This window comes from Pimephales promelas, chromosome 14 (assembly GCF_988280905.1).
Source record: "Pimephales promelas chromosome 14, fPimPro1.hap1.1, whole genome shotgun sequence".
Lineage (NCBI taxonomy): Eukaryota > Metazoa > Chordata > Actinopteri > Cypriniformes > Leuciscidae > Pimephales > Pimephales promelas.
The window spans coordinates 6,912,424-6,926,202 of NC_142782.1; the positions used below are offsets into that span (position 1 = coordinate 6,912,424).

The 13,779-nt window shown below is 36.4% G+C and overlaps 1 protein-coding gene across 1 annotated transcript in view; it reads left to right on the plus strand.

The window, feature by feature from the left end:
* LOC120489549 (uncharacterized) overlaps positions 1-6,560 on the plus strand; it is a 37,323-nt gene extending 30,763 nt beyond the window's left edge. The window contains exons 22-25 of the mRNA XM_089119347.1: positions 214-358; positions 614-704; positions 5,295-5,405; positions 5,926-6,560. Coding sequence (XP_088975473.1) covers positions 214-358; positions 614-704; positions 5,295-5,405; positions 5,926-5,976 — 398 coding nt within the window. The 3' untranslated portion in view covers positions 5,977-6,560. The remainder of the gene's footprint in view (positions 1-213; positions 359-613; positions 705-5,294; positions 5,406-5,925) is intronic.
* Positions 6,561-13,779: the final 7,219 nt, after the last annotated feature.

The window sequence follows — 13,779 nt, forward strand, 5'->3', positions numbered from 1 at the left end:
AATAAAACAATAGAACTTATCAAAAAATATTGTGATAGTTTATAGACGTTTGTGTGAAATTGACTTCATATAGCCACAAAAAATAACCAAAACAACAGTAAAGTCATTGTCAGAAATGAGTTAGTGCTGAGAAAAGTTTTTTTAGCTCTTGTTTGATATTTTGTATTTAGTGCAATAACATTAACAAGTTTCCAAATGCGTTTCCCCCACCAGAGCATAAAGCCCAGAGGCAGATGGGGGAGGCTGTGAGTCTCTGGCTTGAGGGAAGAGGAGTATCTAGAAGTTTCCATCATTGGGTCAGAGTGTATCAACAACATCAGAAAGCTTCCCAACACAGACAGACACAGCTTTCACACAGGTAAAATCTATATTGGTTTTAAGTAAACCATAAATAAAACAGACTCGCACAACATTAACACGTTCACATTGGCTTTACAAAATCCTAAAAACTCGAGATTGCTACAGTAATATGATACATTTAGAGCTAGATTGTGAAACATTGTGTGAAGACAAAGCGTTTTATGTTTGTATTTTTTGAGAAATGAGCTGTGACTGTTTTTAAATATTGGTAATGAATATCTAGCTAATAATTAGTGATATTTTCTTGAGCCAGAGCTGTGGAGAGAAGAGTTCATGGACTGACCCATCTGTACTGGACCTGTTGGAAGAACCAAACTGAAGCATTATTGCTGTATACACAACAAGTTAGTGATCAACATGAATGAACATTAATTATTAGGATTGCTTGATAAAACCTGTCTGTTATTGAACTGCTAAGGCTGTCAGTGGCTGTCTGGGGCCCCAACTTTTAATCACCAAACAACAAATAACTGACACAAAAATCCAACTGACAATAAATACAGTAAATACAGTCAGTAAATAGTCAAAACAGCCTTCTGTTCATTGTCTCATGTTAAAGTATGGTAGTTGTGTTATCGTTTATCCTATGGTAGTTGTGTTATTGTTGTCATATTCCTTCTGCATCTTGCATCGTCTCACCGTTACATTAGTAAAATACTATATTTAATGCACTCACCTAAAAGATTATTAGGAACACCTGTTCAATTCCTCATTAATGCAATGAGATATAATGACATATAATGCCATAAAATGTAATGATGATTGCGAGATTCCTAAAAAGTCTGATGTATCATATTTAAATTTTTACATTTGACACAATTTCAACATGATTTAATAAATAAATAAATAAATAAAATAATGCATTAATAAACAAGTAAACGTAAGTTGCTTCAGATCAGTCGGTGTTCTTCTTGAAATATTGCTAAAATATAAAAGTTATTCTTATGTTCACTTCAAAAAAATTTGTAAAAAATGTACACAAAAAAGGCCTCAACCTGAAGAGGGACATTTTTAGCATTAAAGAATTAGTTCACTTTTGAAAAAACTTTTGCTGATAAATTACTCACCCCCATGTCATCCAAGATGTCCATGTCTTTCTTTCCTCAGTCGAAAAGAAATTAAGGTTTTTGATGAAAACATTCCAGGATTTTTCTCCTTATAATGGACTTCAATGGGAACCAGGTCCAACCGAGGTCCAAACGACAGTTACAGATGCAGCTTCAAATGTCTTTAAACGACACCAAACGATGAATAAGGGTCTTATCATGCGAAACGATCGGTTATTTCAAGCTTATTCCAAAAATGTAACTTTTCTAAGGACAAATGCTATATTGTGAGGCGCGTTTGCAACGTCACGTAATACGTAATTACGTTCAAAAGGTCACGGGCGACGTAGCCGGAAGTACAGAATCAAAATCGTCCGACAACGTTGTTTTACCTTTTAATTCCTTTTTTGTAAACGGCGTTTGAGTTAGTTTTCACGTTCAACCTATGCGTTCAACTTGTAAACACTCTGACTCTGTCTTTCTGGCTACGTCTTTCGCCCGTGACCTTTTGAACGTAATTACGTATTACGTAACGTTGCAAACTCGCCTCACAGAATGGAGAAAGGCTAGCATTTGTCCTTAGAAAAGTTACATTTTTGGAATAAGCTTTGAAATAACCGATCGTTTCGCATGATAAGACCCTTATTCATCGTTTGGTGTCGTTTAAAGACATTTGAAGCTGCATCTGTAACTGTTATTAACTGTCGTTTGGACCTCGGTTGGACCTGGTTCCCATGTAAGTCCATTATAAGGAGAAAAATCCTGGAATGTTTTCATCAAAAACCTTAATTTCTTTTCGACTGAGGAAAGAAAGACATGGACATCTTGGATGACATGGGGGTGAGTAATTTATCAGCAAAAGTTTTTTTTCAAAAGTGAACTAATCCTTTAATAAAAGGCCTTGCTACAGTGAGCGTATGAAAGCGACTAATGAGTGGATGAGTTTCCCTGTTTGGTGTGATGATATTTAATGTCCCTGACAGCTTCTGTGGTCCCATTTAGCCACTTGTTAGCAACCACCTTTTTCAAGCGAAGTAAAGACGTTTTACAAAATCACAAGGCTTTTTGCTGCAGTTGTAATACCATAGAATAAATGTGAAAATTTCTTGAGGTATCAAAATATCTCAGACATTTTACCAAAAACCAATAAAAAAGGCTAAAATGCCAGAATGCTAACTCATGCAGGAATTTAGCCTAAAATACGCCATCCCTGCTGCAAAAAGTGGACATGTTTTTTTAGCAACAAAATATGTACTGTGTGCTTCGTTTTAGTGATTTCTTCTTCAGTGTAATTGTCATTGTAGTAGCAGCTATATACTGAAGTTCTAATTAGGATTGGGACAGTTACCGCAATATCGCAACACCGCGGTCACTTGAAGCCTACCGTGGGTCTGAGCTCGTCACGTCATCACCGCAAAAACAAAAACAAAAACAAAAAAAACATTGGCCTGCCCTGTCTAATGACATGGATTCATGGATTCTAATGACATGGATTATGTATAATGACATTGTGTCTTACATGGATTCAAGGTTGTCTAACCAAAACTTATGGCGCTTTTCCACTGCATAGTACAGTACGGTTCGGCTCAGTACGCTTCGACTCGGCGCGGAACAGTTCGGATCGCTTTTCGTTTCCACTGCAGTAGTAGTACCCCTTCAAAGTGTGTGGGACTGATCGTTATTTGCGCGCGCCTCTACTGCCATGACATCATCTTAAAGGGTTAGTTCACCCAAAAATGAAAATTAAGTCATTAATTACTCACCCCCATGCTGTACCAACCCCGTAAGACCTTCGTTCGTCTTCGGAACACAAATGAAGATATTTTTGATTAAATTTGAGAGCTGTATAACTACCACATTGGCTCCTAAGGGACTGCCTCTTGACGGTCCAGAAAGTCAATGAAGAAAATGTTTAAATATCCCAAGTGACTACCGTGGCTCAACTATATGTTTATCAAGCGACGCGAATACTTTTTGTGCGAAAAAACAAACAAAAATAACGAGTTTATTCGACTATTTCTTTTCTTCCTTGTAGGCCAGAAACGAGACTTCCGAAGATTTCCACGACGCATGCGCGAGAAATGCGATCGCAGATCGCAATTCTCGTGCATGCGTCGTGGAAATCTAAGGAAATCTCGTAAATAAACTCGTTATTTTTGTTTGTTTTTTCGCACAAAAAGTATTCGCGTCGCTTGATAAACATATAGTTGAGCCACGGTAGTCACTTGGGATATTTAAACATTTTCTTCATTGACTTTCTGGGCCGTCAAGAGGCAGTCCCTTTGGCAGCCAATGTGGTAGTTATACAGCTCTCAAATTTAATCAAAAATATCTTCATTTGTGTTCCGAAGACGAACGAAGGTCTTACGGGGTTGGTACAGCATGGGGGTGAGTAATTAATGACTTAATTTTCATTTTTGGGTGAACTAACCCTTTAAAAGCGCCACATTTCAAAAACCCACAACACAGGAACAATGGAGACTATCGAGGGGATGGTGTTCCTGATTCTCGGTATGTGGTTGTTTTTAACTGCTAGACGGAAAAATGTGTTTAAAATGAGGCTGATGGCAGCAAAACAAAAATACTGCTAAAAAAGTGTCTCGTGTCGCAAATCCAATGACGCTGGTAGTGACGCTGGTAGTGACGATTCTGTCTGACCAATCAGTGATCTGCAGTGTTTCACGTCACATTTTAGTACCGGTACGGTACGCTTGGAACCTCAACAGACCAGGTACCATTTAAAGCGACCCGAAGCGAACCGTACTGTACCGTACCATGCAGTGGAAAAGCACCACAAGTGAGACGTACCGAACCGAACCGTACCGTACTATGCAGTGGAAAAGCGCCTTTATTAAAAGATGGAGCAAATCCGACCTTTCGCGAGCACAATGTTTCATGACACATAATAATATTCCATTCGTATTAGAGATGTGCGGATGGGCCGTTATTTAAACCGCAACCCCCCCCATCACAAACTCATCATCTGTACCAATGTTTTTTGAAAAATTTTCAAAACCGCCATCGGCTGATTGGTCTATGGGCGATGACAGGCGCTGCTGCCGTGAGGCTAGAAAGCTCTTGGCTGTTCTAGAAATGAGACTGATTCAATGCAGCACAGATATTTAAGGCTAAAGTAGTATAGCCTTATTGGCTATGTTGTATCCCCAGAATATCAGCAGTGAACTCCGTCTCCGATAAATAAATAAATAAATAAATAAATAGCTTAAATACAACGCACATCGGCAAACCTGACCTTACCTGACTAGGCCACTGTACAATTTTATCATTTCATTTTGAATTTTGTTTAAAAGTAGACATTTCAAGCTTTCTATTTATTTCTCCTGTCTGTGAGGCAAGTAGTCTATACGCTGAGTTTCGTTTCATTTATAAGACGAACTCCAGGTACAGTATTTAACGCGGTTTGTACCGTGGAAATTTATTTCTTTTCAACCGCGGTTAAAAAATCCATACCGTCCCAGCCCTAGTTCTAATATTGTCAGTATGTGCCAATGTGGCAGCCAATGGCACATAGTCTCCATTGTTCCTGTGTTGTGGGTTTGAAAATGTGGCGCTTTTAAAGGGTTAGTTCACCCAAAAATGAAAATTAAGTCATTAATTACTCACCCCCATGCTGTACCAACCCCGTAAGACCTTCGTTCGTCTTCGGAACACAAATGAAGATATTTTTGATTAAATTTGAGAGCTGTATAACTACCACATTGGCTGTATGTGGGGTCCATTTTCTTGCCCAGGGCCCACAAGCCCCTGCAAGCAACCAGCAAGAACACAAACCACTAACAACCAGAGTCTCTTTGTTTTTACTGTAATTTGAGAACATTGCCATGACAAAGATTTTTTTAAAACTTTCTCCTTATCTTTATTGTGCAGAATGAGCGCTCTGTGCTGCAAAAAGCCTGGCTTACCTGGAGAAAGAGACGCATCAGGAACAGAGTGTCAGCTGATCACTCAGGCAACTTTAACAACATGCTATTGGCCCAGGTAAAGCAGACACAGTCCACAACCCTTTGAAATCTCACCATATTTGCACAAGATAAACAGGGTCACTATACACTTAGTATCTCTAATAGCTATTAGGTCACTGTAATCTGGTCTGTGCTTAATCAACCCAGTGTGCCTATGAATAAACGCATAAACATTGACTTTCACCCTTATCGTTCACACTGTCTTATCAGTGTGTAGCAATGTAGAGCAAAATTTGAGCTTTTAGATGGACACTAAGGCCGCCTTGAGAAAAAGAAGTGCGTTTAATTGTGTTGAATATCCATGAGTAGTTTACTTTAAATTATAAAATATATATATATTATATTGATATTAATTAAAAGAACGTAATTTTAACCAGTGTGCTTTTCAAAAAATTACATTTAAGTTCAGTATTCTGTTAAGCATATCAGTGAAGGGAACACGTGGCACACAAATGACACCATTACCTAAGATTAACCCATACAAACAACTCAGATTGATAATAATGTTTTTTATTCCTACTCTGTTTTATTGGAAGGTTTTGCAAGTGTGGTGGCAGCGAGTCCATGGATCAGCCTTTGAGCCCTAACCAGTTCTGTTTGTTTACAAGCAGAGTAGATGGAAACCAGCCAGTGCAGATCATAGCAGTAACTCCAGACATCACAACACATCTACATTTCTATCATTTCATTCTGTGATGTAAAATTCTCCTAAATATTTATTAACCACCCCCATCCACATTTGAATCAAAAAAGAAATTATTATATTGATCAACCCTAGTGAAACCTACAGCAAAATGTATTTAAAATACTACATACTAAGTATACTACAAATAATAAGTATACATATACTAAGCATACATACTTACTGACATATCGCTTGAGACTTACTGATATAAATATTATAATTAAACTTTATTTGGAGTACTTTATTGCACAATGCACATTTCTTAATATAAAGCCTAAAATGTGTTTTAATTTCACTATTAGTAAGGATATATGATCTATGTATAATATCAGTTTTTAAATGCAAGATAAGTGTACCTAAAGTATACTAGCAATATACTTGAAGTCCCCCTGTGGTGGAAATCAGGATTTTGTCGTTGTTTATAAGTCTATGTGGTGTTTTTAATATGAATTTGCACATGGTTTGTCTTAAATAATGTCAACACCATTGCTGAGTAGTTTCTCTTTCAAACTGCAGTGAACCAAAGAAAGTCTCAAAACCCTGGTTTGAGATCGCTGGTGTTTCTGACGTCACAAACTACCTTGTTGTAACCAATAACGAGTCGACAACGTGATCATGAACAAGTGGATCTCTGAGCCAATCTGAGTTAGTGGAGGCAGGGCTCATTTGCATATTCGTGTAGTTACATTCAAGCTATTTTAAGGCATGAATCTTTTTTTTAAGGAAAAAAGTTTGAAATATGTATTTTTGGTGATAAAAGATGAGTTTTAAGGGTCAAGTCAAGTCCATCTTCATTTATGGCACTTTTAACGATGTAGATTGTTCCATATATATAACAATAGGAAATTAAAGTACAGAGATTCTTTTGGCTTTATGACAGCTCTAGAATAAAGTCATTTTCCAGCTAAAGTTAGTTTTAATTGATTCACTGCTGTCACAAACGATCATTAGTTCCCTTTCGAAGGGAACTCAACAATACGTCATTGATGCTTTGGGGAAACGCCTCAGGCGTGACAGGTGTCTGAAATCACTATCAAATCACGTCAATCACATTGACCGGCGACAGCCCGTGAATCATTAATGTGAATGATTAACGTGCGACCTGGAAGTATATAAGGGCGCCTTGCAAACATGACAAATCACCTTATCGTCTGAAGGGACTGTACGGCAGGCAGGCCCCGAGGCATGGCAGGGAGACGTATTGTCTCGTTCCCTATTCTCAGGGAACATAGGTTACAGTCGTAACCTGAGACGTTATTAACACAACACCGTTTTATCAGAAAACTCTTAAGTTTCTCTCTACCCAAACTTTGAAAACTCGAACCTGTGAGAACGCTGATGGCGTAGAGTTCATTCTATGTGTATGCGTGTTTGAATATATGTTCGCAGGCATGTAGTCCTTCCTTAAAAAACCAACCCTCAACAAACCACCTGTCTGACCTTAAAATTTATAAAACAGAATTTTATCGCTTCGGCGTAGCCACATTTCCGGAATTATTCAGACAAAGTTTTATCTGTACAGAGGTAAAGGGAAAGAGGCCTTTGCAGGGAGGGACTAGTGAAACTTCAGGACTGTGTTGTCGTCGTGTCCAGGCGCAGGTCTTTCATCAGATCTGGATACGGCCTGGATCCGACGGACTGCGGTAAACATCGGGATAAACAGAGAGACTAATATTAGCATAGATGCCATTCTTCGTATGATGTAACGAATACATCAGGATTCATGGAAAGTGTTCCCGGGTTTAGGCTGACCTAATCTATGCAGCGTAACATTAATTAATGATTTATATCATGAATTATAGAAGTCTATAGTGACCTTATTGACTATAGGTTATTAATTTACTATACGCTATAAGTTAATAAAATTATTGACTATAGATGGACTTTAAGTATATACACTACTTCCAGATAACTAAAGTGCATTAAAGGTGCTGTATGTGAGTTTTTGACTGTAATAAAAAAAAAAAAAAATACCATAATTTGTTTGCAGATATGTAGGAAACATGCTGAGTTCAAATACTCTTTTCTCTGAAAAACACTTTCACAGCCAGTTATGTCTGTTTTTTTGGGGGGTCTATATGATCTCGCCCACTGCCAGTTTACCCAATAGTATTTCGACACCTCGGGATACCAGTTGGCAGAAAGTACGGCATATTACAGCCAGCAGACAAACTGGGTCAGAGATCGCAGATTCTACTCCCCCTAAAAAGCCCACCCAACCCAAGTATACCAAAAGTACAATTCCAGGTTATAGTAAAGGGATAGTTCACTTTGAAATTAATTTGTGATATGTATTAGCTTACCTCAAGGGCATCCAAGATGTAGGTGTCTTTGTTTCCGCAGTATTTTCAATTTTGACATTTTTCAGTCAAACCGTTCTTGTCTATCACTCATACACTGGAGGCTAAGGGGGTCCAAGTCAAAAAGCATGCACAGAGAAGTCCAAATTAAACATGATTTAATGACTCGTAAATGTAAGTACACATTGATGGCCTAAGACACAAAACGAGCGGTTAGTGTGAGAAAACGAACAGTATTTATATCGTTTTTTACCTCGTGTAATCACAGTGACGTCCAAGTGATCTGAATCAGTTGTGCAATGTCCAACTGAACCGAACTGAATCAGTTCAATGTTACGCCGGAAGTGATCGCTTGCGTGTGACGTCACTCAATATTTACACGGAGATTTCGGAAGTTTTACCTTTTACTAAACATATTTAGATATACCGAAATCGTCTTCCATTGTGGTTTCCCGTATATCTAAATATGTTTAGTGAAAGGTAAAACTTCCAAAATCTCTGTATAAACAAAGAGTGACGTAGGCGCGCAAGCGATCACACCGGCGCATACGCAGACCGAAGTGCCCGTGCCGTCAGATCATTTTGTCATGGCTATGATTACAAGAGGTAAAAACGATATAAATACTGTTCGTTTTCTCACACAAACCGCTCATTTCGTGCTTTAGGCCATCAATGTGTACTTGGATTTACGAGTCATTAAATCATGTTTAATTTGTACTTCTCTGTGCATGCTCTTTGGTGGACCCCCTTAGCCTCCAGTGTATGACTGATAGACAAGAACGGTTTGACTGAAAAATGTCAAAATTGAAAATACTGTGGAAACAAAGACACCTACATCTTTGATGCCCTTGAGGTAAGCTAAAACATATCAAAAATTCATTTCAAAGTGAACTATCCCTTTAAGTACATGCATATGCAAATGTATTTGTAGTTTAATTAGCATTAAATAAATGTATTTCAAATACATTATAGAATATACATTTTTTTTTTACTAGGGTATACTTTGATCTAAAGCCCCCTTTTGATCTATACTTTTGATCTATCCCCCCCCCCCCATCTAAAAGTAACATCCTCCTTAAAAAAACGCATGATTTGAGATATCATTCTCTTTAGCACAAACGGTGCATAATCAAAAATCTAATTGGTGTATTAGTGGCTGCAAAAACCCCTATAGCATAATAGTTTCACTCTTTCAGCTACTGTTAGAATATTCTTAAAAAACCTCTGTAATTTGTTCAGTCTTGTAAATAAGCAGTATGTGGTTGATTAATTCTAACTAATTGTGACACAGTTCACTAAATGTTCTCATTTTCTACTAGATAAAACAGTTTCAAGTACTCTGACATTCTGCCTGGTCAGTGCGCTTCACTCTGTAATATATCTATCAACACGTGCACACTAATATGAGAGTTCCCAGAACTTTCACGAGAAGCGCCAGCGGTTCACAGGGTTCACTTATGTAACGGCCCTATAGTGAGCATATAGAATGAGTGTCAGGTCACTGACTCCTCCTCCTCTCCTCATGTGGAATGAGCACTCAGCGGAAGAACAATCTTTCCTTTTCTCAGTGGTTTTTAGAAAATGGCACTTAGCTTGCCAAGCTGCTAAACAAATTTTATATATTTCATGTATTTAAATCAAGTATTGATGTAGAATGTTGTCATACCTTCTTTGTCCAATAAAACTCTTAAAAGGAGTAATTATTTTCTGATTACTGGATTTCAAAAACAATAATTTTAAAGAGATATTTCAAACCTTTTAAAACAGTGGTTCTCAACTCCAGTCCTCGATATTGTGTATGTCTCCCTTATTTAACACACCTGATTCAGATCCTCAGCTCGATAGGATAGACTCTATAAACTGAGTGCGTCAGATAAGAGAGACATACAAAATGTGCAGAGCAGTGGGTCCCAAGGACTGGAGTTGAGAACCACTGTTTTAAAAGGATAGTTCGCCCAATAATAATAAAATCTGTCATTTACCAGTAGAATTTCTGAGTTCCGTTGAATGCAAAAGAAAATACATTGAACAATGTGGTTAACCTTTCTTGTCCCCATCGACTTCCATTTTCATACTATGGAAATCAATGGGATCCATCAGCTGTTTGGTTAACCACATTATTCAAAACATCTGATTTTGTGTTCAGTGGAACAAAGAAACTCATACTGGTTTAGAACATATTGAGGGTGAGTAAATGATGACAGAATTCTTATTTTGTTGGTGATCTAGCTATATATATATATATATATATATATATATATATATATATATATATATATATATATACTGCTCAAAAAATAAAGGGAACACTTAAACAACACTTAAAAAGTAAAAACAAGAAAAAAAGTATTTAATAAGATTATTTCACTCATTCAGATCTATGATGTGTTATTTTAGTGTTCCCTTTATTTTTTTGAGTAGTGTATATATATATATATATGTTTCTTATACATGTTACATTATTAACCCTTTATTTTGAAGGTATCCTTGTTACATTGTATTAAAAGTATTAAAATGTTAACAGTAAATTGTGCATACTGTAACTTACAAGCAACTAACTCTAAATCAAATCCTAACCTGATTATTAATATCACTCAGCATAATTACAATGTATAGGACACCAAATTTTGCTTTAGAATTTTCCATGATTTTCTTTACTTTATTATTTTTCGTGATATTTACAGGCCTGCAAATCACTTTAAAAATAACCTGATGTTTCCAGGTTTTCTATGAAAGTGGAAAAGCTGTAGCAAAACATAACACTGTAATTGTTAGGGATGATTGAATAAAATGATTGTAGAAGGCATTTTTTATTGGAAATATTTATTGCAGAATACAAGTGTAACAGCTAGAAAAACTCTTATCAATGTCAAGAGCGTTTAAAACATAAAAATGTCTGAATTTGGATACCAGCTTAAAGACACCACAAGGTTTAATTGATTTTTACTTGTAGACAGAGAAAACAAGACAATCAAAATGCAAACTGCAACAATGAGAAATGCAAAAAATAAAAAAAAGTTAACGTCTAATACGTATGTTTGAGCAATGACATTTGCGCATGCCTACTCAAGCAAAACCGAGGTCAAGTTCATGCTGTTGGCTCCCTTCCAACAAATATCATGTTTCAACAACTGTCATATTTCATCATCTGACTATGAGATAAAACAATGCACGTGGATTCGAATTATCCTCTTCCAAATCTTCACCTTTATCAATTATCCAACAGTGGCATGGACTTTGAGATATAGGTGAACTCCAAAAATAAAACATGTGAATCACAGGCAAACAAATCATGTGATAATGATAATGTCAAACTTGGACATGTTTGCACAGGGGGAAGAGCGCAAATGACTCCACTAGTATCATTTCACACATGATGGTAGACGACTAAAAGAGGGAATTATATCCATTACAACTATACGGAGACCTGCATATGACATGTAGACAAAAATATAGGCCTATACAAGTGTATTGTGGCCACTCATCCTCTCATTTTAGGAAATTGTGGCCCCATGTTTAAAGTATATTGTGCATACGCTATAATAATCTGTTCCCTGGTTTTACTAAAATGTACGCCTGATATAATAATTTGTTCCCTGGATTTAATAAATTGTGGCCATGTTGTACAAATTTGTAACGAATTAGTAAAACATGCTGACACATTAGCAAGTCTTGGGAACGAATTTTACATTCATGGCCATGATATATATATATATATATATATATATATATATATATTGTCCACTTGCAATATGATGCGTTTGTATTTATCATGTTTTTATTTTTATTATATTGTAGTATTTTAGTATTGTATTGTATAGTTATTGTTGTTATTGGGACTGCAGATGAAAATTAGCCTGTATGGCTAAATCTGGCACATTTACATGTTGGACCTTGTTCTCATGTTAATTAATGTGCATTGTCCCTTTAAATAAAGAAACTCAAACTCAATATGTAAGGCTCTGTACATTTAAACGTTCACTCCCAATTATTATCGTAATATGGCAAAATTTCAATTGTAAATTATTTATATATCATGGTTGTAATTGTTTTTGTACTACAGTAATGGACATCAACATCTAAATGCAATACGGTAATGATTATTTAGAGTGAAATGCTGAATTGTCAATAAAAAAAAGAAGACAAAAATAATTCAAAATCTTTAGTGATAGTTCACCCAAAAATGAATGATCAGCGACCAACATGTTCAAACTTCAAAAAGTACTGACATAAAGACATCAAAGTTTTAATTTGAGTCTTGTCCATACGTGTCCATCAATGGCCTTACTTGTTGCATGAGAACAAACCTCATTGCTTAGCTGAAGATCAAATGTGCATGGTTGACATATGCAAACTTCACTGTTCCTCGTGCATCAAACACTTGACCACATGTATGCATGTTGCTCAAATGCTTATGTGGATAAAAATCGAAATTAGATCTGTTTAAAATATAAAGTGATTGTATCTCATCCTTATTAATTACTTTTCAAAGCTTGAAACTTATGGTTGCTTGAAAATATTTTTGGGATTCGTTTTTCTCTTGAATTCAGAGAGACAAATAACCTGTTTGACATAGGATCCACCTATAAAGTCTAAGTGAAATACAGTAGCCAAATACTGTATTTGTGTCCACACATTTGACCTGACTTACAAGAGTTCATTTCATATATTGAACATATGCAGTATCCAAAACAATGTATAAATAGTTAAAAATATAAGAAAATGGCACTCAACTCTAATCCCTTTAAGATTAAAGGAGAACTCCGGCGAACAATGAACCTTTGGTCTAATAAAACATCGGTACCTAGTCAATCGTTCTCTGAGTTTTGTTTTCATGATAATCGAATGTAAAGAGTTTTATCTCTAAAAATTGTTTAGCGTATAATGCTAGTAATAGGGGCATTGAGTAAGTAAAAAGAAATCGCTAGTTTATACCACTAACAAGGCTCAAAATAGCCCCACACTAACACAGTAACATAATGAGGCTCCATACATGCAAAACGAAGCATTGAGAACTTTGTAAGTGTACAGACCGTTTAATAAGAAGATACTTTATAAAGACAGTCCACTTCGCGTATACAGACAGGAGCCATCTTAAAAAATAGTCTCGATAAGTCGATCCCCGAACGCCGTTCATACAGTTCAGAAGTTCGTTGAACTTCATAGAGTTCAGATCACTCAGCACGACGTTCGTGGTTTGACTTATCGAGACTATTTTCTAAGATGGCTCCTGTCTGTATACGCGAAGTGAACTGTCTTCATAAAGTATCTTCTTATTAAACGGTCTGTACACTTTAAAGTTCTCAATGCTTCGTTTTGCATGTATGGAGCCTCATTATGTTACTGTGTTAGTGTGGGGCTATTTTGAGCCTTGTTAGTGTTATAAACTAGCGATTTCTTTTTAC